A 25,057-nucleotide genomic window follows, 5' to 3' on the forward strand; every position below is an offset into this window, starting at 1 on the left:
CACAATCCGCCTGACCATCGTAGGCGTTGGCCCCGGCGTTGGCCAAGCAGCCGCCTACTATTTCGCATCCACGGCGCTCGCAGTAGCCTCATTCCCCGCACAGAGAAACTACGCCGCGTTGGGAACGGGAATAACGAAGCAAATGGTTCACAAGCGTCACAGTCCTATGTAGCCGATGCGCGATCACTGGCGGTGGGCGGATCCCTGGAGAATTACGTTGATATTCATATTCAGAATGACAGATTTGAAAGGTAAAGTAGTTGATATACAGTACGGAGCCCAATCCCGCAGTCTAACAAACGTGTAAAACTACACTTTAACCCTGACTAGCTAGACTACAGGTGATTGAGAATTACGCACTTTCTTACTCTGGAGAAACTTGGAGGTTGGTTCCGAGTGCAGGTTCGGAAATATCCTCCTTGATTGATTTTTTAACCTTTCTCTCAGATCTAAACAGGGTAACAGATGAACCAGGGAGCTCGAGAGCTCGGCTTCCGTATACTGAGAGGCAAGGATTTCAAATCAGCTAGGCTGGCATCAGAGAGGGGTTTTTATCATCGACTGAAGTCTCAGACCGTAACAAGTCACATGGAATCACTTGCCTTGATGATGTTGCCTAGCCTATTGCAAGCCCTGTAGAACTGAGAGGTCATTGTTCTCATCTCAACCCATCCTATTGAAGAGTGCTGACGCGAATCGTGCTAACAAAAACCCTTCGACAATTGGATCCGAAGAACCAAACATCGACTGAGACTTGTGATGAAGATACGCGCCAGAATGTATTTCGACCTCAAAGACAGCGAGGAAACAAATGAAGAATGGATTTATGGAGTGGCCAAGGTGCAACAACAGGAATATAGAATCGCAACTGCAACCTCCGGTTAGGGTTAAGATACCAAAGGATGACTTGCGGCTTTACGTGGTTTACAACTCTTTGGCCTTTCTCGGTGCCACTCGTAGCCTAAATCTATACTACCTGGTTTAGACCCGTATCTCAGCAATTTACGATGCGGATGGGACATAAAAGGTATCATCGGGGTGGTAAGCTAGGCATGGTTTTGTATCCTGATGGTAACTATGCCAGTGGTGTGGATTAGAGATTTACCTCTACGCTAGAATACATGAAATATGAGACTATCCAGCCGAACGGCGCAAGAATATGGCAGGGCGAAATGAATCCACATCTGGTGAGATTGCCTTCCAGTGCAGGTGACAATAAACGGTCGATTGGCGTATTCTTCATGGGCTGACGGGCAGAGACCCTGCTGAAACTTTCTACTGGGGACGTTTCTTTTCAGTGAGTGGTGTTTGATCCGGCAATGCATTATACTCATCTCAGGCCAAAAGCTTTCCCTGAGATTTCCAAGTATAGGTCCTGATTAATCCTCATCAGCCTCTTGTACAGTACCTCTGGAAGGCAGGCCGCGGTTCGCTTGAAATATTGTAGGCTTAAAGGGATTTCTAAATAAATATCCGACGTGTAATTTAGTTATGACTAACTATTAAAAGCCAGGTAACTAACCCCAGGAACTCGACTAGAGAAGTCTGGATGGACCCCTTTTGCTCATCCAAGAGGTGTTCTGTGGACCAGTCAATCTCAGCCGTAGAGTCTGACGTGGAAATTAGAAGCCCTAAATATAGACTTCCAATGTACTCGATAGTCCATAGATGAACTTCAACGCCTTCCTCGTGTAGGCTGTGGATACGGCTCTGGAGACATGTAATTGGGAGACTAGTGGCGCCAATATCAGCCCGATTGTATTCCCAACCCCAATCCTTTCCCCCTTTACCGGTCCAATACCTGATCTTCTGGATGCCGTGTACGGTTTGTCCCACACTTCACCCTTGGCATGGAGCGGCCATCTCCGTTGGCCGTCAGTGTGATAGGGCGAATTCACTCTAAAATCCCGCCATCACTAGTGTTTTTCCCTCCCCGATAGCCCACAGATCGAGCGTAAGACCCTGAAAAAAAAAATAAAAAAACATCAACAATTCATGTGGCCACGAGGTGCTCAGAATGTGGACTGCACCCTTACTGCTGCTCACGACCCTGTTCGCATGGTCGCCGAGTGTCTCGGCTACGATTCTGCAGAACGGTCAGCCGCGAGACGATCCGTATCCCGGGCAGGTCCCCAGGATCCATCTCAACGACTCCTGGAGAAGCTATGGGGCTGGTGCGCCGGAAATCGCCTACAAAGGCCGTTGGGATAGCAAGCATATTTCCTGTACGCCGGACTCCTTACTCCCCGTCGTCTGAACCTGGTGGACTGCCGTTGCTAATTCAGGGCCAGGGTGGTCGTGTGTCTCCGCCGCAAACTGCTCTGCATAAGCCGATCACTAACTTGTCTAGAGCACCGGGGCTCAAAGTCCAGTTCTCAGGCGAAAAAGTGCGACTCCGATGATAGCTCCCTGGTCGCTCGTTCTCTGACTCTACCATTCTACAGCTTGCACTGAGCTTCGGGGAACATACGTCGGATGGCGTCCTCGTCGCTTATCGGTAGATATCCCGCGCCCTCATAACACACCTGTGGCATTGATCTAAACCTCCCTAGGATCGGGACGCTCGACTGGTTATTCTCGAATGTGACCGCGGACTCAACCTACCAGTTTATCGGACCCGGAACGGCGTATGAAGAACTTCCGGACGAAGAGGACAGGGTTTTTGAGTTGCGAGGTATGCTCACACACTCGAAATGGGAGCCGCGATGTGCTGACGTATACAGTCACCAACTGGGGGATAGGATAAGTAGCATCGCTCCAGTCGCAGGCCCTCGCTCACACAACGCACAGTTCAGATCGCCGGTGTATCCGTCGACGTCGACGACTATCTCATCAAACCGCCGACGTTTAGGCGCAAGGTTGAAATTATAGGCGGGTCGTACGTTTCTCTGCGATCTAGCCCCGACGGGGATACCTGCTCACCTGCACAGCATCACCGGCGGGCAATATGCTACCTACGAAACCCTATCCTCGTGGGCCTTCATCTATGCGGCTGGCCTCGGCAATGTCGAGTTTGGCATAACGGTCCGTCTTCATCCCCAACCTGTCGGCATCGAATACTTACACAGACGTACTAGGCCTACCCAGGAGCCTGTCTGGTGGATATGCAGTGTTACGGCGGCGGTGTCCACGGCACGGTACGTCTCCAGCACAACAAACCCCGGCAGAGCGCGACCCTAACCCAAGCAGATCTGGTACTGGCATCGGGCGTCGGACCCCGGCTCTCGCGCCCGCGACATGTACGGCAGCGAGCCCGAAGAATGGAATGTCCAGGCAGAGCAACCGGCAGATCTAGTGATCATCCAAATGGGCGGCAACGACCACCGGCATCCGAACAACATCCCGGGCGAGAATTTCTACCAAGGTTATGTCGACTTGATCGAAAACATCCACCACCACTGGCCGGGCGCGGAGATTGTCCTCATGGTACGGCAAAGGCGCACCCGACTCGAGGAAAGGGAAAAGGCTGACCTGATAATAATAGACCCAATGGGGCGCGTGGGCCAAAAAAGGCGCCAGATACGAACAGAGCACGATTTACGAGCACGAGATCCAGCGCGTCTACGAGCATTTCAAGGACCGCAGATATGCCGTGCATTTGTTCCACACCGACGGTATCCTGGGCCACAACGACATCAACCCGAAAAACCATCCCACCGATGTTGGGCATATCAAGATTGCGAGCCACATGCTGCAATGGACGACGATCAAGCTGGGATGGGGGCTTCACCCAACGGGGGAGATGCAGCATGGGACGCTTTACTGGAACGACCAGCAAGAATATTGATGCCCTTCTCCTGTATTTATTAAACGAGACATTACGATATCGCCCGTCTTCGTCACAACGCGTTTCCTCCAGTACTGCACAACTTCAGTTGCCACGTAGCCGATCCTCAGCGGAGAGTATTGGATTGCGATCAGCTGGATCGATCGTAGTAGGAGACTTAGGAAACTTATATTAATATCATGCGGGTATGAAGTATTTTTTGGAGAGCTACTTCTAACCGCAATTCCGCCTGGCCCCAAGTTATCAGATACTAAAGCATAAAGACAGATAAAGTAGCCGACCAAATCTCAGCTGAAAGACGACCAACAAGACTTAAATGGCATACCCAGCTTTACTCTCAAGTCCAGACCCGTCGATGTCGGCTTTCGTTGCCTTCGGTCATGCCCGTGCTGTGTGGCGGCCGCGATAATTCCAAAAAGACCGTAAATGTGATAACCCTAACCTTGAAGACGGCCGCTGAACCAATCAGATAGACCCCATTGCGCTGTACCTGCTCCCGTCGACCTTTAAAGTGAGCATACATGACTCGTATAGTTTGCGAGAAAGAACTATTGCACGCCCACAAGCCACCGTTGGGCTACTTCCATGTAGTCTTGTCCCATAAATATCAGCTATCGTCACTTGGGACGCGCCTCGAAACAGACTGTAGTCACTCCCTTCCCTCATTCCCTCTTATTTCAGGTCGTTGGTTTCTTTTTCTGGTTGAAGCCGTGTTTCCCAACCATCGTCATTCGTTTAAGACCCCCGCTTCAACCCAGTCACTCATTTTTGCTAGAAATGCTGAAGATCGAAGGCTTGTTCTTGGGAGCTGTATGGCTTTCCAGTTGTCTAATCAGCCCAGTTAGAGCGGAAGTGACGTGCACCACCGACGTGGACAATGCCTACCTCAACCCATCATTCGAGACGGGTGATTTGGCTGATTGGACTGCTTTCAGGGCCACTGGCACCACCTACGATGGGAGCGTAGTCTCCGGCGGTGCTGAGGATGGCAACTACTACTTGTAAGCGATTCATCTCTTCGCCTGGCCTGGATTGTGCCAAATTAACGGTGAATGGTCTACTTCAGCACGGTTCAAGAAACCTCCACCTGGACGTATCTTTCTCAGAAACTGACTGGGCTGGATACCTCCAAAACGTACACACTCTCGGTAGATTACCGCCTGGTCTATACGCAGTCTGTTAGTGGGACAAGCCTTTTCTGTTATCATGGCTTTGCAAAGGACTCTTGGAGCGGCTTTCTTGGACGCTCCCAGGTTTATCCCGCGACATATGGCTCCTCTCCGGATTGGACTTCCTATTCCATCTCGTTTACTCCGACGTCGACAAGCCACACGATCTACTTTTCCTTTGGTTGTACAGGGAGCTGGGCACGATTAGACCTGGACAATTTCCTGCTGCCACTGTCAACTACCGAAACTTGCGTCACGTCGACTCCATCGCCTACGGCTGTTGCGAGCTCGTCTTCCGTCTTGTCTGTTTCAGAAACATCTGTGAGCCCGGTGTCTTCTGCAGTGTCTGCAGCGTCATCTCCGGTATCTTCTCCAGCGTCTTCCCCAGTATCTTCTCCGGTGTCGTCTTCGGTGTCATCTCCGGTATCTGCTCCGCCATCCAGCTCCATTCTCGTTTCGAGCTCTTCGTCCCCAGTCACTCCCAGTTCAGCTCCCGTCACTCGTTCCTGCACTCGTCGTGTTCGCCCAAGCTCTTCCGTTCGTGCCAGTTCATCTGCTGTTATCCGAACCCCCTCCATTGCTGTCTCGCCGTCGTCGCGGCCTTTCTCTTCATCTAGGGCTATTCGCCCAACTTCTACACGCGCTTGTTCCAGTGCGGTAACGTTTTCGACATCCGTCTCGCGTCCTGGCTCCAAACCGGCCTCATCGACTACCGGTTTTACAAGGTCGACATCCGGCATCCCTATCGTCAGCACAACAAAGTCAGCATCCGGCATCCCTGGCATTACTACAAAGTCGGTAACATCCGGCGTTTCTGTCGCTACGACAAACTCGATCACCTCTGGCGTTTCCATCGGTACCTCAAAGCCGGTCACATCCAGTATTCCTACCGTTACTATCACCGTCCCTCCAACGTCTTCCCAGGTTACCACCTCCACGGTGCTCACAACGTACACTTCCACAATCACTGCATGCCCCTCCAGCGTCGTCAATTGCCCTGCCTCATCCCGCACTACATACGTCACAACTGAGACTGTCGTCGCATATACCACCGTGTGTCCAGTGACCGAGACTGCGCAATCAATCCAACCTACCGTGACCACATCCAGCATCTTCACTACCCGTCCTGCGACGCGTACACTGTGCCCGTTTGGGAGCGCTAGTTGCCCAGAGAGCCTACAGTCGACGTATACCATCACAGAGACGGTTCTTGTATCCACGACCATCTGCCCAGTTACGGAAACAGCCCACGCTGTGCCTACGGGTGCTGATGGTCCTGGTACTGCTAAGCCTACAGGGAATGCCGAACCTAGCGATAATGCCCAGGCCACAGGCAATGCTGTGCCTACGGGTAATGCTGAGTCTAGCGGTAATGCTGAGCCTACAGGTACTGCCGAACCTACCGGTAATGCACAGGCTACAGGCAACGCTGAAGTTACAGGCAATGCTAAGCCATCAATCACCACCACCACTACCCTGGGATCTTCGAATGGAGGCTCCGAGAATACCCTGCCCACCACCACGTCCAAGAAACCCATGCGCACGATCTATCGCACAGAGACGGTGGTGGTCACCGCTTGCCCAGCATCATACTAATGCTCTCTCCTTGTATCTGATATAACGCATTCGTCTTCTACTGTTTGAATTGCAATCCCTGGTTCTCACGCAAGTCACTTACTAATAGCCCTGGAAGATATGTTCGGGATGATATCGTAGATTTTGAATAGTTGACTGTTTAGGATAATGTAATACAACTTGTATGTCAAATATAGATATATATATATTATACGGAAGGAGAGGACCAACGATAGAGGAATGTATTAGGGTCTTTCATGGAGTGATCTCGAATACCGGATGCATCAGATATACGGAGGAGAATCAGAAGGAATACCTTCAGATTGATGGATTCCACCAATTCTCAGGGTCTTCCCGGACACCGTAAAATACTACCCGTTAGGAATGGTAGCTTCAGTATGAGAATGCAGGGATGCCAAAAACAACTCACGATGTTTATAATGAAAGTATGACAGGGAGAGAGGTCTATGATAGTTACATAAAGTTCGTTAAATCTAAGAAGTAGTATTCGCCCTGACACCAGCTCATTCCGACTCGACGTCCGCCTGGGGTTTCTTCTCCTGCCGTAACCCCTGGGTACTATTCAGCGCGCGATTGAGGTCATAGCTCTGCGTGAATAGGCTCAGGACAAAGGCGACGCCGCAAACCGCGCAGCACACGGCCCACACAATCCGCAAGCTGTCCGTGTACGCCGTCCGGAGGGCGAGTTTGTCGGCCCCGTCCGGCATTTGCTTGAGGACCTGCACGAGACCCGCAGCGTCCTGGCTGTATTCGCGCGCCACGGCCGCAAACGCAGGGTACTGGAGGAGATTGCGGTACATTTCGTTCTGGAACACCACGCCCCCGATCGCGACGCCCAGGGCCTGGCCCATGGCGCGGAAGAAGCTGAACATCGCGACCGACATGGCCAGGGTCTCGTTGGTGGCGGAGGCCTGGATGGCGAAGCCGAGGGCCGGGAAAAGCAGCCCCAGGCCGATGCCCGAGACCATGTTGATGAAGATCCACGCCGGGATGCTCGTGTCCACCTTCAGGTAGCAAAGCACCCCCAGGCCCAGCGTCGATAGGAACCATCCGAGCCAGATGGCCCACCGGTAATGTCCGTATTTGGTGACGAGGATACCGACCATCATGGCGCTCGGGGCCACGGTGAAGGTATCTGGGAACAAGGCGACCCCGGCGACGATCGGCGTATATCCCTTGACAGCCTCGTAGTACAATGGCAGGTAGTAGAGGACGCACCAGAGCACGAGCCCCTGGAAGATACTGCCGATGAAGGACACGGTGGCGCTGCGGTTCTGGAAGATGACCGGCGGCATAATCGGGTCTTTGGCGAATCGGTACTCGTAATAGGCGAAGACCACCAGCCCGCAGACGCCGACGATCAGGGGCACAAGAGTGCGCCATGAATCCCAGGAATAGAGAATCCCGCCCCAGGTCAGCGGGATCAAGAACGACGACAGGCTGCCGACGAAGATGATCGTGCCGACGTAGTCGATTTGGCGCAGTTTCTCGGCCAGCGAAGTCGGAAGGATGTTGAGCTTGAGAAATAGCAGGATACAGACAGCCCCGACACCGATGAACGGATAGTTGATGTAGAAGATCCAACGCTTAGATATGTCAGTCTCCGGATTGCACATATTCGGATCGAGGTCGCAAAACATACCCAGTTGACACTCTGGGAGAATCCACCACCCAGTATCGGCCCTGTCACTGACCCAACACTCCACATCCCAGACAAAAAACCAAAATACTTTCCTCGAAGACGCAAGGGAACCAGGTCGGTCACGATAACCTCACTCAGCGCGATCAACCCTCCACCCCCGACGCCCTGAATCGAGCGGCCCACCAGCATGTAGGTGAAGTTTTTGGCAACCGAGGCCACAACGGTTCCGACAAAGAACAAAGTCAGGGCAATCAGTACCATAGGCCGCCTACCAAAGATATTCGAGAACGACGCGAAGTTGGGTTGGAAAACTGGCCGCGATGTTAACTTTGGCGTTACCTTGGGTGTTGCGCGAGTGTGGAATGCATATAGCTACCTGTTGAGCAGAGGAGAAATGACGTTCCGCTCCAAAACGCTTCTATAGCCGTTCCATCCAGATCCTGCGTTATGATCTATTGCAGTTGTGTAAGCTCTCCTCTTGTCACTAGTCCGGGGGCAGTCAATACGAACAGGCAACGCAACGGAGATGGAGGTTCCATCGAGAGCAACCATCAGGGTCAAAACCGACAAGGTAAAAAAGGCAAGGATTCCGCGTTTGCCCAGAGTGAACTCCGGCAGCCCTTGCGAGGTGCCATTGTCTTCCTTGGACGGCTTCTGGCTGGAGGGATCGGGGGCGTCTCGGCCCAGAACCAGGGTTTCTTTGCTCATGGCGCTGATGCTTTGATTAAGACTGTTGATTTCTGTGTGGAACATCTATCAAGTGAGCACGCGTTCGTTGACATATATACACAGGGCTCTTCGGCGTGCAGGAATCTCAACAACAAATTAATCTACCCAGCGGACCGATTCAACAGCCGCTTGAGTCAGAGGCACACAGGCCCCTTTTCCTCAACCATACCAAAAGGATTTGCGGCTTCGCGAGCTTCAGATCAAGCTAGCTGCTAGACCCCCCGAGCGAAGAGCCAGCGCAAAACAATGCAACCGCAAGCCGAGTCATCGGATTCGATCCAATGTATTCGGCCGGTTGGGGGCTTCTTGGATTCCGTTGGCAGGCGGATAGTTTATTCTCCCGACTTGCATCCATCCTCCAATGAGAGCCGACAACTCCAGCCGAATTGTTGGTTTAACCTAAAAAACAGTCGCGAGAAGCTATTCCGGTCTTCGTTAGCGGAAGTTTATTGCGTTTCCAAGCTCCTGAATCCGTTGCCCCTCGTGCCCCTTCGCTACCTAGTTATCCCATGATAATGTACCTGAGCGGTGACCCTACATGGTCTCAGCTCATCAGTTAAAACAACGCCAGTGCCTAATAATACTGCTTCTTCTTCTACTCTGCACGGAGTATATCCGAATTAATCAGGGCCAGGTGTGCACTGTCAGCTCAGCCCAATCCATGTGCTGTCTGCGTCCTCCACAGTGATTGGTACGAGGCTGCGGTTCAAACCCACGAAGCCTTTCAGCCGCAAGGCACTGACCCATCACGCTGTACGGCCGTTTCCATAGACCAGGGTAATCGGGCCGGATTCGCTTGTACCATTATTCTGGTCTTGACGCAGCCTAGCTCAATTGGAATTTAGCTGCCCGAGTAACTGTCCACGGGAGGGTATGGGCACAATTGCTGTTCAAGACAGCCCCCAGGTAGGGAGTTAATATGGCTCGGTTGAATTCGGCCGTCTGATTCCTTGCGTGGCTAGTAAACCATGGTGGATGAGTAGATTTGGGTGAGATTTGGACATGAAGCAGTAAGCACTATGGTTAGTTAACTACCAGTCTGGAGCCTGATTCAGATAAACGATTCGGGCGAATGGAAGCGGATTGTTCGCTGCCCTGCTGCAGCTGGAAGAGTCACTTTATCCTATTCCTGTATTCCTTGGGGAATCTTTGGCATTTCCCATTATAACTGTGGATTGTTTATATTGCGTCGTGGCGCCGGCACTCTCAACTTATTCTGTACGTATCCATGAATTTCCAAAGGGACCCGCGCGCAGTTGTCCGCAATATGACCGTTGCAGTCAACTAAGCTTGGATACGGAGAGTACAAAGAGAAACGCGCGCATTGTGGATTGCATGATATGAAAACAACTACGCAGTACCTGAGACACTGCCCTCTCACTCTGCAGGCCGATCCAACATTCCCACGGACTCGTCAAAATCAATGCGGTCGACAGGGACGAGGCCCGCGGTGCTGCATCCATACTGGGCTGCCACAGCCAAAGCCACCTCTTCGACAAAACGAGCCTGTTGCATGCCTCCTCCATGCTTGATCAAGCCCTTGGTATGCCAGGTTGCTTGCACCGGACAACTAGAGCAGATCATGGCCGCGACGTTGCACATCTGCGTCTCGACAGGACCCAGGATCCGGTCCTCCGTGAGCCACAGCCCGTACACGGCGTCGAGAACAAGCAGATCTACAAGGGAGGAGTTAGCGAAACGCCTAGCCGCTTCTCGTTCCCGCAGCAGTCCTGCCCCAGCACTCACTGAGATCAGTGTGGAACTTCAACATGGCCCCGAGGCCTTCCCCCGCATATGCAGGGGTCCAGATGGTGTCGAGGTAGCCGCGTGCCCGGTGCCTTCGCTGTTCGCGCGTTTCACCGCGCTCCATCGCTTCCGTTCTGCTCTCGACTTGGTTAGCCGGTGCGGTGGGACGGAGAGGCCATGGAGGGATTGGTTTGACCGTGGGCCGTAATCCTCCACTTGTTCCTCGCTGAGACTGTTGATCAACGGGAGAAGCGCCTCGAGCGCGCGAGGAATCCCACAGATGATGCTGGTCTTGAGAAGAGCCTCCTTGAGCCGACGCTGGACGGCTTTCTCGGCCTCCAGCGTCAGCCCATGCGTTGCACGTTGATAGAGTTCCACGATGCAGGAACCTTCCCCGGCGGCTGTCAATGCCACGGCCTAGTTGGTTGTTAGTGGGACGGTCCACGAGCGCAGTTCCAACATCAAGGCGGGTATCCAAGCACAACGGCAGTGATTGTTATTTGGGACTAGTTCTGGCTGACATACTGCAACGATATACCAGCACCCTTGGGTGGCTGGATCGCTTTCACCGATCTCGCGAAACCGGTCGACGAAATCCGGTAGGGCGGCCATGGTGCTATGTCTGTTGGAAAAGAAAGCGGGAAGAGGGTTCAAGGAGCAAGGAGAAGAAGGACTAGGTGTTGAACTCTGCTGCTACAACTAGGCTGGGAGGAGGAAGAGAGAGAGAGAGAATCAGCCTGATAGCAGAGGGGATGTCCGGGTTTTTATACACGAGGAGACAAAGTGACCGGTGACACCCAGCTCCTGCACGACAATGCTTTGGGCATTCGATGACAGCATCGAATGCACGATCAATCGGTTATAGGCTTACAATCGGATCTTACAAGATGTGATTGAATTTCTAGTGCATTGTTGAATACCGCGATTTCTAACCTTTGCATGAGTGAGGTGAGGTGTATGAAAAGTTGAAAAAAAAAAAAAAAAAAAAAAAAAGTCTTAAGCAGTCTGCCCGAATTGGCTACGACTAAGATTGGTCTCCCATGATGCGCTGACACAGTTTCTCCGCGATGTCGTGGATGGTGTTCGAACCCAGGAAATCCGCCGGGAGAAGCTCCGCCAGAAACTCGGAGCGGACCCAGGATCGCATCTCCAGCGCGACCAGCGAGTCCATTCCGTACGCCGTGGCGGGCTGCGAGATATCAAGCTCCTCGACAGACAGAGAGAGAATGCTGGTCAGCTTTTCCGTCAGCGCGGTCTGAACCAGCCCCGGGAGGAGAGCAGCGGCATCTTGAGAGGAGTCGGGGTCGCGAATGAGCGAACGAACCCGGGCGGCCGATGCGTGCTGTGTTGAGGCACCGCCAGCATGCCGGGGTGAGGCGTTGGGATCGCTGGAACGGGCGCTTTTCAGCAGCCGGGCGAATCTTCGGTCGTGGGCCCAGAGCCGGTCCGTCGAGGGGGGGCTCTGCATAGCGGAGAGACTCAGGCCTTGGGCCAGGTCGTTCATCGCATATGGGTCATCGCGGACCGGGGGCTGCTGGAGGGCAGCCTCGAGGAGGTGGAATAGCTGCTGCTCAGTAAGTGAAGGGGCGCTCTGCTGGGCGTCTTGGTCGAGGCCTTCCACCGGGCCGAGATGCACCGCGCGGGCTGCCTGGCCTAACTGTTGGCGGAATCGCACGAACGAGCTGAGAAAGGCGTTGGTTGGGGCAGATGCAGCGGTCGATCCGCTGATCGAGCCCAGGAGAAGAAGGAATCGGAGCTCGTTGTCGTGGAATGCTTTGTGGAGGTTCATGCATCCTTGCACGGTGGGAGTGACCTTCGACGCGAAGTCATGGGCTGCTTGATGTATGAGCGGGGTGACCTGCAGTGAAGCCAAACGTCAGCCCGAGCATGGGGAATCGGAATGTATATACGGGTAGAAGAATGAATCGTTGGCTGGCACATACGCTGGCCGCTATGGGGAGATAGATGACTCCACGAATGGGATACTTGGCCCAGGCCAGACATTTCGAGATTGTATCAGAACGGCTCATGTCACCGGAAAAGAGACTAGCTTCACACCCGTAGGCGGCCAAGTCGCGATACAAACCATCCGTCTCTGCGGTTGCACCAGGGCTGGGGACCAGGAAGAGGAGATGCGAGGCGCCCCGTTGGGCCATCCATGTTGCGATGGCTCGCCCTAAGCCCTCGACCGGCCCAATAAGAAGGTAGCTGCTAGTGGCATCGAACGATATGGTCCGGGTGGGAACCTTTGGCGTTTGTTGTGTGCTGCTTTAGTATATACACCAAGGTGGCGGGTGATGGTTCGCACTCACTTTGATCAAGGACCCTGTCGCGTCGAGCTCGAGCTGAACCACCGGCCTGGCCGAACCGACTGCCAACCGGGTGCTGTCCAATGCCGTGTCCAGATCGCTCAGCGGGTAAGCCTGGCTAGGAGCCCGCACAGACAACTCGTCGTTCTCCATCAGTTTGAGAACCGTGTCGAGGATCCTACAGAGAGAGAGTTCCAAAAGGGTCAGCGGAGTCTTGCCATGGAGATTCCCAAAACCGGTGGAGAGAGACAGCCATACATGCCCACCCGTGTGGGATTGGTTGCCACCAGCTGTGCGATATCGACGGTTGAGAAGGTCGAGTTCACCATCGTCACCTCTCGGGTGCTGGCGCTGTCTCGTGGCAGAGTGGTCACCTCCAGATAGTGGCCGTGCCAGGCCAGGCCAGACACCAATGGATCCGGCGAGCCCTCGCGAGGGTCGAAGATTATATCAAATTCGTCACCGCACACGAGATGGCCGCTGTCCTGCAGCACGATGACGCGTGACGCGGCGAGTCCGCAGCGCTGCATCATGAATGCGCAGTCATCACTGGTAGCAACGACGGCGTATACCTGGATCTAGCAATTAGTATCTCCTTCGTTGGGGGGAGGGGGGGGGATTGACACCGAGGAGCATCACTCACGTCTGCATGGGCCCGGCAGGCAACTTGAATGGCCGCAATCCCGACTGCAGAGGCAGCATCGAAGACAAGCACGCGCTGGGGCGAGAGAGGGCATGTTAGCGGACTCACGATCCTCGACGAATTGGAATGTTTAACCTACATCACGACTGGAGATTCGGCCGATTTCCACCAGGCCGTGCCACGCGGCAATCAAAGGGATGGGTAGGGCTGCTGCTTCCTAGAAGAGGAGGTCAGTGTGGTTCCAAGAAAAGACCACGATGCGAAGCCGCGGAAACAGATTGGGAAGAAAAGACACAAAGCGGCGCACATACTTCTAGGGATATCGTATCCGGGATCTTCTTGCAGCATGTCTCGGGAACGCGTATGATTGTCTGGAAGGCGTCCTCGGCCACGACCAGCACTCGATCCCCAGGCTGGAGTCCACTGGCGCTGCTGCATTCGCGCAAGATACCCACGCACTCCTGGGCAAGGCTCGTCGTACCCGGATATCCTCCCGTGGACGACGATGTGACAGCCCCCAGGGCCAGCCGAAGGCCGACGGCCTTGACTTCCACCACAACCGTGCGACCGGGGTTGGAATCCTCCAGAGACCGTGGAACCCAAGTCAAGTTGCCCTGCTGACTCGTGAGGCCGTAGGGTTCGGCTAGGAGCTTGGTGTGGGGGATCTCCTGCGTTCGGAACGCGCCGTAGGCTGACTGCAGCACCGGGTCCTGGTCCAGCCGGCCGACATAAAGCTGGCCGTCGCGTTCGAGGAACTCCCAGTCGCGGGCTTGGGGCGGATCAACAACCACCGGGTAGAATTTAATGACGTGGGACAGGACGGAACCCAGTGTTTCAGGGCGCCGGCTGCTCATCTCGACGGTGACTACTCGCCGTGGCTGGGGATGGCTCCGCATCGCCCTGGCAAAGCCCGCGACCAACCCCTGAGATGGGTTGGACGGGAAGTTCCGAGCTGGCACCGTCGCCCAGACCACTCGGTGATGCTGATCGAGGATCTGGTAGAGGCCGCGGAGCTCACGTTCAGTCATGGACAGCAGAAGCGTGTCGGATCCCTCGTCAAGAATGACGACGCAGTCCTCATGCCGGACGTCATCGGCGAGCGTGGAGAGAGAGGCTAGGTCTACAGGTATCACTACTTTGGCTTCATCAGCGCTGGACAGCGATTCGGCCAGCTTGGGCCCGAGACTTGCGGACTTCCGCGACACGAGATAGATCCGCTGGTGGATGGCTGGCGATGGCTCGCGGGCCGGCTCGACTGCCGTGGCAATCATGACGGTCGAGAATGGCGACCACGCCGTGCCGTCTGATTGCAGACTCGGTACGGTCAGCGGAGGCGTGAAGTGAGCCGCAGTCAGGACAGATTCCCATTCTTCAACCGACAGACCCGGTCCGTTGCACGTAGGGCTTTGAGACCGGAGCCACCATCCGGAGAGCGCGCCCTGCGAACGAGAATAGGGTCAGTATTGACTGGCGATCACGCAGAAAACACAGAAGATTCAGCAGTGCTTACCATTAAGTATCCAGGCGTTGAGTAATCTAAATCACCATAGTCAGTCAGTCAGTCAGTCAGTCAGTCAGCCCAGCGTCTCCCATCCTCCAGAAAGCGTATACTGACCTCCTGCCAGCTCGCCCAACAACAGATGACCACCCGGGCGCAGGAGTAGACGCACATGGCTCATCGTGCGCGACATATCAGCCGTTGCGTGAAGGACCTTCACAGCGGTCAGCACGATGTGAATCGCGGAAGAAAGGAGGGATTAGTTACTTACATTCGACGCCACGATGAGATCGTATCCCTGGGGAGTGAACCCCTGCTCAACCGGGTCCATTTCAATGTTCAGCGGCTGGAAGAGCATGTCCCCCCAGTCAGCGAACTTGGCCTTGGCCTTCTCGAAAAATCCTACGGAGATGTCGGTAAAGGTGTAGGACTGATACATCCACTGGCCGTTGGGCGCCGTGAAGCCGCGCAGCAGCGGCAGGGTGGTGCCGCCGGTTCCAGCTCCGATCTCCAGGATGCGCAGGTTGGGGTTCTTGTGCGCCATCATCTCGGCCATGAATTGCATCTGCTCGTTGAGGCTGACGGCCATTAACCCGGTTTCATAGAGCTGGTTCAGCAGCCGGTCTTCGAGCATCACCGACAGGGCGTCCTGCTCGCCGGCGAAGATCACGTCCATGTGGGCGGCGAGCCGGAGGGCCAGCTGGACATCCGGAAAGTGTGCAATATCGCGTAGTTCGGTTGAAAGAAGGCGCGATAAGATGTCTGGCTCTGGGACGTCAGCGTCCGGCAACACGAAGGGCGGGTATCGCTGCGCATGGTGTTGGAGCCACCCAGCGAAGGCAGCCATGTGCGCTGGTGCATTGGGCCCCGGCCGGATCTGAGCAGCAACGGCCTGTCGCGAGAGATGGCTGATAAAGCGTTCCAGCAGTTCGACTTGATGCAAGGGGACGCTTGATCGCGGCACCAGGGTGGAGTCCGCCAGTGTCGAGAAGAACAGGTGAGCTGCATCAGGCTTCCACACCTGCCGGAGGAAGGGGACGTCGCGATCGCGCCGGGCCAAGTCAGAGCCCTCGCGAGGCGACGGGTGATGTGCCATGACGAGGTCCCTTATCCAGCACACCTGATTGCCGGAGCCAGCCGCAAAACAATCGACGTCGAAGCGGCTCGGACTCGTCGAATTCGCGTGGGTGTCCGTCAACACCTCCAGCTGGGACGGATTGGCGTCCGACAAGCGCAACCGGAACTCGCCCATTCGCGAGGGCAGCGAGATCCCGTCGTGCTCGAGGGAGATGCCGCGAGATTGGGCAATGAGGGTAGTCTGGATGGCCGCGTCCAAGATAACGGGGTGGACAACATACCGGCTGTCGCGCGGGGAGAGTGGGATTTTCCCACTAGCATCCACTGTCGCGCTGCATCGATCGCGGCGAGGATGCGCCGTGGCTTGTGCTAGGAGACGAAAGCTGGGGCCGTAGCGGTGGCCGGCGCGAGACCAGGACTGGTACATTTGCTCCATGGAGACGCCGATGGTTCGGTCCGTGACGGGTCCTATGCGGTCGATGGAGGAAGCGATCGCACCTGGAGCCGGGAGAATAAGCACCACACCAACGACAAACGCGCGGTATTAGGCCTGGGACATACCTAGTTCGATTTCCACTCTACCTAGGGCATGGGTAGTACGGACATCCAACGCGATGGATGCGACGCTGAACTCGTATTCGGGGCGCGCCAATTCCTGCCCTTCCACCACGGGGCGTAGATTAAGCAGAATTTCAATGGATTCGCCCCCCGGGATTGCCAGAGGGTGCGGATGACGCAGGTCATGGATCGAGAGAACACCCGACTGCCATTGCTGGGGTCGATCGTGCCCGATTATCTGATACATGGCCTCGATGACCATGGCAATCATCGCGGAGACAGGAAGAGTGACAACACCGTGGATCTATATTAAGCGTGAGTCCAAAAGACTCCATAGCACAATGCACGCAGCAAGTCCTCCCACTGGGGTTCCCTTACCTGGTAGTCCATCGCCCATGACAGATCACCCGCCTGTAGAATGTTACGCCATGTTGGTGCCGCCGGGTCAGCTCCTGGAAGACGACTACCCAGAAGCTCATGGCGCGGATGTTGGCGAAAGCGCCATTCGCGACTGGGGCGGGTTTCACTGCACCAGGACCGTGAATGATCCCACGCATATGTGGGTAGCTTGCGGAGAAGCGCGTGCTGGATGTCCGGCTGGGGCTTCTCGCCATTGACAGCCTCCAGGTTAACAGGCACCCCGGCCACGACTAAATCACCCGCCAGATGGACGAGGTTCAAGGCCGAGTCGGTATGGCGAATCATGGTGGAGAGATATAGACAGGGCGGCCGCTGTAGGCTGGAATGAATCTCGGCCACGGCGCGGGACAGAGCGCGGTGCGGCCCTACCTCGACAAAGATATTGCACGGGTCATGTTCCAGTGCTTTGGTGATGGCTTGATAGAACCGTACGGGCTCGCGCAGATTTGCTTCCCAGTACTTGGGTGTCAATTCCGGGCCCTGTACTTGCCGACCCCAGAGTGCAGAATATAAGGGGATCCGGGCGGGCTGGGGATGCACAAGCTCTGCCAGCAAGCCGGCGTAGGTTGATGCAATGCCATCCAGGGAGCGGGAGTGATACGCCCGATCAACCTGCAGTAGCTTGCAGACCATCCCGATTTGCTCGAGGCGTTCCTGGAGGCGGCCAATACCCTGGGCGTTGCCCGCAACAGTTATGTTGTTCGGGCTGTTGAAGCAGGCAATATCCAGGTCATTGTTAGAGATCTGTTGCTGTAGTTCTTCCCCGGTATGGCTTCCCATCACAGCCAACATGGCTCCCAGAGGCGCCTGGACCAGGACTAGGCCGCGATAATATGCGATGGCCATGGCTTCACGCGCTGTGAGTACTTGAGCTGCGTATGCAGCAGCAATCTCTCCTGATGAGTGTCCAACCGCCATCTTGGGCTGGATATCCCAGCTGGCCAGCAGATCGACCAGTGCAATCTGGACCGCCGTGCAGAGAGGTTGCGCGAACTCGGGCTGGTCTATCTCCCCAGGTGATTCCCCAGCTCGAAGTTTGTCTAACCGCCGCGTCAGCGTCCATATACATCGCCATTCTACCAACAAGAAAGGTGTGCTTACCGAGGAGTGACCACTGTTCTTCACCGGCCAGGTCAGCCATAATCGCATCCAGCTGCTGGATAGTCTGGCAAAACCGAGGAAATGTCTCCATCAGGATGAGTCCCATGGCCGACCACTGGAGTCCCTGGCCGCTAAATACGAAGCAGATCTCGGGCTTCTTACCACTGCCAGCCCGGGGGGATTCTTTTGCACCGCAGGCCAGTGACTGTATCATCGCGGGCATGTCATATCCAACCATGACATGGCAGGACGCTAGCAGACTGCGACGGTTGTTAAGAACATATAGCAGCTGCGGTAGATGCTCTAGATTAATATCCCCTTGCTCCAGGAACTCTATCCATTGGCGTAGATTCCGCTGCAGGGCTTCGGGCGACGAGCCTGAGACAATACCAAGGTACGGACGCCGCTGGACCTCCCTGGCGGCCGGGTCTGATGCCCCCAAGAGCTGGCCGGCGTTGATAGCATCCAAAACAACATGGGCGTTTGCGCCGCCAATCCCAAAGGAATTGACGCTGGCCCGCCTGACTGGTTTTGACGGCCAGCGGATTTTCTTAGTCGGCACCCGGACTCTCCAGGCGTCGAATTGAACTATGCCTTGCGTCAGATATCTAACAAGGCGCTAAACAGGAATGGACACAAAGCATCGGGACTCACTCTTCGGGTTTGGGATTTGGAAATTAATATTTGGCGGGATCTGGCCATACTCCAACGCCTGAGCAACTTTGATGACGCTGGACAGCCCACATGCGGCCTCTGAATGCCCGATATTTGGCTTGGTCTGTGGTGGTCAGTAAACAGGACCTTAACCTGCGGCGAAAGATCAAGAGATACTTACCGAACCAATCCATAAGGGATCCTCTGCTCCACGGGACGGCGAGAAGACTGCCCCGATGGCGGAAACTTCAATGGGGTCGCCGACAGTCGTGCCAGTGCCGTGGCATTCGAAATAAGCGGTCTCTGCTAGGTTGTGGATGCCAGCATTCGCATACGCCAGGCGGATAAGATCTTCATGGGACGAGCTCGATGGCATTGACAGCGTTGCCGTTCCGCCATCACTAGTACCCAACTAGTTAGTTTCCCTCGAGGAGTTCCAGGGGCATCATGCACTTACTTATTAACTGCTGTGCCTCGGATAATGGCTCGCACGGGATCGCCGTTCAGGATCGCATCGCTCAGCCGTTTGACGAAGACGGCGTTGATGCCTTCCCCACGACCATATCCCGATGCGTTGGCGTCAAAGCTCCGGCTGACGCCATCCTGCGCGAGGCTTCCAATAAGATCCATTCCCATCCCCATCTCGGGTGTGATGAGGAGATTCGCGGCGCCTACGAGTGCTGCATCACAATCACCCGTCCGGAGGGCCTGGCAGGCCAAATGCAACCCGGTCAGGGAGGAGGAACAGGCCGAGTCCACCATGGCACTGAACCAGATCTATATGTCAGCACTGCACGACATGCACGCACGTCACCACCACCACGACGTACCTTGGCCCTCGCCAGTCAAATGCGTGGCTGATACGGTTGGCAAGCATGGCCCGGGTCACTCCCAAGCCATAATACATGGGCAGGTAATCCGCATCACGGACTAGCATGTGATTATAGTCGCAGGTGAACATGCTACAGAACACCCCGGTGCGGGTGCCTTTGAGGTCTTCCACCCGAACACCAGCCGACTCAAGGCACTCGTAGGCAACCTCCAGCAGCTGCCGTTGCTGGGGGTCCATGCTGCGGGCATCTTCCTCAGTAATGCCGAAGAACTGGTTGTCGAAGGCCCAGATGTCCTGGTCAAGGTAGTGACCGCGACGAATGGTCACGCTTCCCAGCAGTCTCTCTGCGCATCGAAACCCTGCCACGTTGAAGCGATTTAGAGGGATATCACACACCCCGGAGCCCCCAGCAGTAACGAGATTCCATAGATCTTGCGGGTTGGAGACCTGGCCAGGAAGACGACAGGCCATCCCGACAATAGCAATGGGCTCTGGTTCAGAGGACATGATGATGATGAGGTGTGAGGACTGTCTTTTCTTTGGATTTTTTTTTATCTTTCTTTTCTTTCCTACAACAAAGAGAATTCACAGTTGGTTTATATGAACAACAGACTCGACAGATTGACACCATTTAATAGCAAAGGAAACTTATATCTACGAAGATTCTTAAATCTTTCGCTCTATCTAACATCTCGGTGCACTTGGTGTGCTCTACTCTCTCTGATCAACGCAATCTATGCGGACCTGACGGATCCAGTATTCTTCTGCTAGAGAGGCATGCATCAGAACCTTTCAGGATAGTAATAAAGTTCCCTGCTGCAAGTAAGAGTATCACGAACACTTTAAACATGCAGAATCCTGCTGACGAGAGCGAGAGAGATAGAGTTCGGATTTGAAACCTCTCAGTAGATACTCCGCTGCATGCGACACGCTGGGGCATGTATTAGGATGCAAAAGCACCTTTAAGTGCCGGCTCGTCAGATGACGAGGCCAAAATATAGCCCGTCCAGCGCACGAAGCATGAAGCCAGCGTGCTGAAAAAGCGAGGGATGCGTCGAGGCTGGAGATTGAATGATCACTGACTCATCTCTTTGCCTAATCTGCACGCCCATAACAATCTCATTGTACTCCATTATCCACTATGTCCGCCCAACTTCCGCACAATGGAGAGAGTCTCTCCTCCGGCATGGCCAATTGCCGGACTACCGTCTTGATTGTGGGTGCCGGTATGTTGTCCTGGTGTCCGTACCGTTTTGGCCTTCTTACCTGACTGGTCAACAACTAGGCTCGACTGGGCTGGCCCTTGCACAAGGATTGACCAAGGTTAGACTCCTTCTTCCTCCAGGTTCTCGGACAGCGGCCCTTTGACTGACCCGGGACGCACTAGGCGGGCATTGCCTGCATTGTGGCCGAGAAACATGCCAATCTCCACATGTACGCGCGGGATTGGAACATGGGCCTCTTTTGGGGAGTGGACGCATTCCGTAGCCTGCTACCGGACGGCGCCTGGGAGCGCATCCAGTCCGTCCAGGTCGATCCCAATACGCCCACAGCGGCGGAGGACTGGCTGAAAGTGATCAACGCGCAATCTGGCGACCAGATTGCCGCTCTTCGCATCCCGTTCTTCTACCGCCTGCGCCGGAGCAAGTTACGCCAGTTTCTAGCGGACGGCCTGGACATCCGCTATGGCAAGAAACTAACGGCCATCGAGTTCGCTCCTGGCGGCGGGCAGGCCAGCGCGGTTTTTGCCGATAGATCGCGCATTGCCAGCAGCCTCATTGTGGGAGCTGACGGCGCGCACTCGACAGTGCGACAGCTCCTGCTAGGTCCAGTCCTGAGTGCCCCTCAGAGATTACCGTACTGTGCAACCTTTGTCCAGGCCCGGTTCTCGCGCGAGCAGGCGCTCTTCCTGCGCGGATTCCAACCGCTCTATTTGTCCGGGATCAGCCCAACCAACCGCTATGCCTTCTTCGGCATGCACGACGTGGCCGATCCAGAGCGCCCTGAGACATGGACCTTTTTCTTCTACATCTCCTGGGAGTCGCCGATGGCGGAGCAAGACCTCACGGCACACTGGTCTAACAGCCAGCGTCTGCAGCAGGTCAAAACTTATGCCCAGGAGTTGACGAATCCGTGGCGGAGCGCCGCCGTCTGGCTGCCGGACGGCCATCCCGTGTGGTACATGGGCCTGACGAACTTTGATCCAGGCGCCAAGGGTCACCGGTGGGATAGCCACGGCGGTCGAGTTACACTGGCCGGCGACGCTGCCCATGCCATGACCTACCAGCGTGGCCAAGGGTTGAACCACTCCATTACGGACGCTGCCAACCTGTGCCGGGCAATGACGGACGTCGCAACCGGCACCATAGTCCAGGCTGCCGCCATACGTGCTTACGAAGACGAGATGATCCAGCGCGCAGGCGACGAGGTGCGTACTTCGGCACAAAACACGGCCATGTTGCACGACTGGGAGAGTGCTCGTGGGTCTCCGATTGTGAGGACTGGTCTGCAGCCAAATCCCGAGGTGATGACAGAATGATCAAAAGTAGATAGATAGGTAGAGCACAAGCTAGTGGATAGCTTTTTAGCAAGAGTTCATTAGTTTGAGGCAGTTGCTTCATGTAACCGAGGTATTTGGCGAATTCTACTATTTAATCTGCTGCTCTAGGATTCCATCTCCGCTCTAAAGCCTCGCATGGATCTACGTATAGTAGCTTGTCCTGGAATAGGCTGTTTCCGTAGCTCCACGCGGCCAGTAAGCAGTGGCAGTGGATGTTTTTTCCATGCTTTGTAATTCGTAGGAATTAATAGGGTTTCTCGGCTCCAACTTGAACAGGCTGCTTGCATGAACTGCGGGTTTCTTCATCGTCGGTAAGCATACGGAGTAGACAGTTTCCCGGGTTCCCCTGCACGATCTATTTTGTCAGGAAATCGAGCCTTGGACCGTATCTACATGACTGATATTGCATAAGATTGGACGCCTGTCATACCATCCACGCTTCCCCCCTGGCCACGTACTGCGTATGGCCCTTGATACACAGTACTTTGTACTTAGTATAGCCTGGTGCTGCGGACATACCTCTATCATGCACCGTCACTCATCTTGGTCTTGTGCACAGACTGCAACTATTATCTAGTCCATTGTCTACAATGCGCGGAATATGCAGTGAGATCTTGAGTATATCAAATTCAACCTTGCGATCGCCCGAAACAAGAAACACCATGAACCTTAACATGCCGGAGTAAGTTGTCCCAGTTGAACATCAGAGGACAAGGCATACGAGGGGAGAAAAAAAAAAGAGATATGGTTTAGTTGTAGGAAGAATGCAATGTCATGTGTATATAAACCTGACTGCAAGGAATGACTATTTCAGCAGTAAACTACTATTTTATATTACCATCGTTAGATATCACAATATAACCAGCCAGTTTACTACTGAGTCAAAGTCTATCATCATGTCCAAGGATCAGCAGAACCCAACAGCCCTCGATGTCCTCATCGTGGGTGCCGGCTTCAACGGGCTGTACCAGCTCTGGAACCTGCGCAAGCACGGCTACCGCGTTCTCGTTATTGAAAGGGGCAGCGATATGGGCGGCGTCTGGCACTGGAACAACTACCCCGGTGCGCGCGTCGATAGCGAGATCCCTGAGTACGAACTGTCCATCCCCGAGCTCCAGGAGGACTGGACATGGTCCGAGCGATTCCCCGCCGGCCCTGAGATCCAGCGGTACTTTGCGCATATGGATCAGAAGCTGAAACTCCGGCCGGACTGCCTGTTCAACACCCGGGTCACTGCCGCCCAGTTTGCTCCTGCCCGCCACCAGTGGCTCGTGGAGACTGACACCGGCCGCCAGTTTCAGGCGCGCTTTCTCCTGCTGGCCACGGGCTTCGCTGAAAAGCGCAACCAGCCGGACTGGCCGGGGCTTGACGAGTTCCGCGGCCGCATCGTGCATTCCTCCTTTTGGCCGCGCGAGGGGATCAATCTCGAGGACAAGCGCGTCGCAGTGGTGGGCACAGGGCCTTCCGGTGTCCAGGTGGCGGAAGCAGCGTCCAAGGTTGCTCGCCAGTTAATCGTGTTCCAGCGCCGTCCAAACTTTGCGCTCCCCATGACGCAGGTGCGCTACGATACCGCGAATCCGTATCCGCGGGACCAGTTTCAGCGTATCTTCGACGAGCGCGGCGATCATTTCTGCGGCCTGTCGTGGGACTTCATCCAGAAGAACGCAACCGAGGACAGCCCCGCGCAGCGGCAGGCAACTTACAACCGCCTTTGGGATGAGGGCAGCCTGCGGTTCTGGCTTGGAGCCTACCAGGACATCTTTTTCTCCGAGCAAACCAACCGGGAGGCCTATGACTTCTGGCGGGCAAAGACGCTGCCCCGTATCAAGAATCCGGAGCAGCGAGAAATCCTCGCGCCGGCTGTGCCGCCTTATCCGTTTGGCACCAAACGCATTGCGCTCGAGCAGGCGTACTTTGAGATGTTCAGCCAGGACCATGTCGACCTGGTCGACCTGCAGACGACCCCCGTCACGCATGCTACCGAAACAACCATTTGCACCACCTCGCAGGCCTTCGAGGTCGACATCCTGGTGCTGGCTACCGGCTTTGATCTCATCACCGGTGGCCTGAACCAGATCGCGATCAAGAATGGCCAGGGCAAGCTGTTGTCTGACTACTGGGCCACAGGCATCTCGACCTATCTGGGCATGACGGTGGCCGGCTTTCCCAACCTCTTCATCCAGTACGGTCCACAGGCCCCGACAACGTTTTGCAATGGCCCCGCGTGTGCTGAGGTCCAGGGCAACTGGGTGCGGGACTGTCTCAACTATCTCCGTGATCACGGTCTCTCCACCATCGAAGCCAGCGCTCAGGCTGAGCAAGAATGGGTGGAGCTGGTGCACCAGTTAGGTGCTGCAAGCTTGTTGCCCAAATCAAAAACTGTATGAAATCCCTTCCCCGAAGAAAAGCAATTAACTGCTGACTGACTATTTCTTTCCTCCGCTGTCTTGCAGTCCTACATGGGTGACAATGTTCCCGGAAAACGTCGGGAGATCTTGAGTTACCTCGGAGGTCTCCCCAAATATCGCCAGATCTGCCAGGAGTGTGCCGAACAAGGATACCGCGGATTTCTCCTGGCATAAGCTGCAGCTGCAGGATGGATGGAGTAGGTCGGGACCGGGGATCTTGTCATACACTAATCCATCAAATCATGAGCAGAAAGAGGCAAAGGACGCAGAGCGAGCAATATAATCCATGCGTGTTCTACTTAATGTAGCTAGTTAATTATGGTCCATG

At 55.0% G+C, this 25,057-nt stretch overlaps 6 protein-coding genes across 6 annotated transcripts; 3 read left to right on the plus strand and 3 right to left on the minus strand.

Moving 5' to 3' along the window:
* The first annotated feature begins 1,799 nt into the window (after window positions 1-1,799).
* On the plus strand, window positions 1,800-4,032 carry P175DRAFT_0457358 (SGNH/GDSL hydrolase family protein). The gene is made up of 10 exons (XM_040894652.1): window positions 1,800-2,225; window positions 2,292-2,298; window positions 2,351-2,387; window positions 2,445-2,497; window positions 2,553-2,674; window positions 2,791-2,878; window positions 2,931-3,024; window positions 3,078-3,137; window positions 3,190-3,426; window positions 3,485-4,032. The coding sequence occupies exons 1-10, from the start codon at window positions 2,018-2,020 to the stop codon at window positions 3,785-3,787; spliced, it is 1,209 nt and encodes a 402-aa protein (XP_040753439.1). The 5' UTR covers window positions 1,800-2,017; the 3' UTR covers window positions 3,788-4,032.
* A 2,679-nt stretch (window positions 4,033-6,711) lies between these two features.
* P175DRAFT_0500902 (MDR family MFS transporter) lies at window positions 6,712-9,206 on the minus strand. Its single transcript, XM_040897050.1, has 4 exons — window positions 8,705-9,206; window positions 8,571-8,646; window positions 8,195-8,505; window positions 6,712-8,138 (listed from the first exon to the last, which is right to left on the minus strand). Exons 1-4 carry the CDS (start codon window positions 8,900-8,902, stop codon window positions 7,056-7,058), a joined length of 1,668 nt encoding a protein of 555 aa, XP_040753440.1. The 5' UTR covers window positions 8,903-9,206; the 3' UTR covers window positions 6,712-7,055.
* A 1,094-nt stretch (window positions 9,207-10,300) lies between these two features.
* P175DRAFT_0492653 (uncharacterized protein) lies at window positions 10,301-11,281 on the minus strand (the record flags this gene model as incomplete). The annotated part of the gene is made up of 4 exons (XM_040895906.1): window positions 10,301-10,599; window positions 10,670-10,803; window positions 10,866-11,086; window positions 11,195-11,281. 4 exons carry the CDS (start codon window positions 11,279-11,281, stop codon window positions 10,301-10,303), a joined length of 741 nt encoding a protein of 246 aa, XP_040753441.1.
* Window positions 11,282-11,693: 412 nt separating this feature from the next.
* Window positions 11,694-20,268, minus strand: P175DRAFT_0477898 (uncharacterized protein; the record flags this gene model as incomplete). Its single annotated transcript, XM_040895339.1, has 17 exons — window positions 11,694-12,527; window positions 12,613-12,915; window positions 12,982-13,156; window positions 13,237-13,550; window positions 13,622-13,696; window positions 13,761-13,838; window positions 13,933-15,060; window positions 15,132-15,157; window positions 15,237-15,333; window positions 15,391-16,694; window positions 16,779-17,058; window positions 17,133-18,214; window positions 18,276-18,863; window positions 18,930-19,053; window positions 19,111-19,330; window positions 19,387-19,695; window positions 19,760-20,268. The coding sequence occupies 17 exons, from the start codon at window positions 20,266-20,268 to the stop codon at window positions 11,694-11,696; spliced, it is 7,446 nt and encodes a 2,481-aa protein (XP_040753442.1).
* A 679-nt stretch (window positions 20,269-20,947) lies between these two features.
* Window positions 20,948-22,300, plus strand: P175DRAFT_0508919 (FAD-dependent oxidoreductase; the record flags this gene model as incomplete). Its single annotated transcript, XM_040898392.1, has 3 exons — window positions 20,948-20,987; window positions 21,047-21,084; window positions 21,149-22,300. The coding sequence occupies 3 exons, from the start codon at window positions 20,948-20,950 to the stop codon at window positions 22,298-22,300; spliced, it is 1,230 nt and encodes a 409-aa protein (XP_040753443.1).
* Window positions 22,301-23,217: 917 nt separating this feature from the next.
* P175DRAFT_0477902 (flavin-containing monooxygenase) lies at window positions 23,218-24,903 on the plus strand (the record flags this gene model as incomplete). Its single annotated transcript, XM_040895340.1, has 2 exons — window positions 23,218-24,702; window positions 24,775-24,903. The coding sequence occupies 2 exons, from the start codon at window positions 23,218-23,220 to the stop codon at window positions 24,901-24,903; spliced, it is 1,614 nt and encodes a 537-aa protein (XP_040753444.1).
* Between the last annotated feature and the right edge of the window lie 154 nt (window positions 24,904-25,057).

This window comes from Aspergillus ochraceoroseus (assembly GCF_002846915.1).
Source record: "Aspergillus ochraceoroseus IBT 24754 chromosome Unknown P175scaffold_3, whole genome shotgun sequence".
Classification (NCBI taxonomy): Eukaryota; Fungi; Ascomycota; class Eurotiomycetes; order Eurotiales; family Aspergillaceae; genus Aspergillus; species Aspergillus ochraceoroseus.

Bases quoted from the DNA above. Each gene is read 5' to 3' on its own strand.
- P175DRAFT_0457358 (XM_040894652.1), top strand. From the start codon at position 2,018: ATGTGGACTGCACCCTTACTGCTGCTCACGACCCTGTTCGCATGGTCG. The intron at 2,675-2,790 runs GTATGCTCACAC...CACAACGCACAG, and splicing joins CAGGGTTTTTGAGTTGCGAG to TTCAGATCGCCGGTGTATCC. The intron at 2,879-2,930 runs GTACGTTTCTCT...TCACCTGCACAG, and splicing joins GTTGAAATTATAGGCGGGTC to CATCACCGGCGGGCAATATG.
- P175DRAFT_0500902 (XM_040897050.1), bottom strand. From the start codon at position 8,902: ATGAGCAAAGAAACCCTGGTTCTGGGCCGAGACGCCCCCGATCCCTCC. The intron at 8,647-8,704 runs GTTCGTATTGAC...CAACTGCAATAG, and splicing joins CCATCTCCGTTGCGTTGCCT to ATCATAACGCAGGATCTGGA. The intron at 8,139-8,194 runs GTATGTTTTGCG...GACATATCTAAG, and splicing joins TCTCCCAGAGTGTCAACTGG to CGTTGGATCTTCTACATCAA.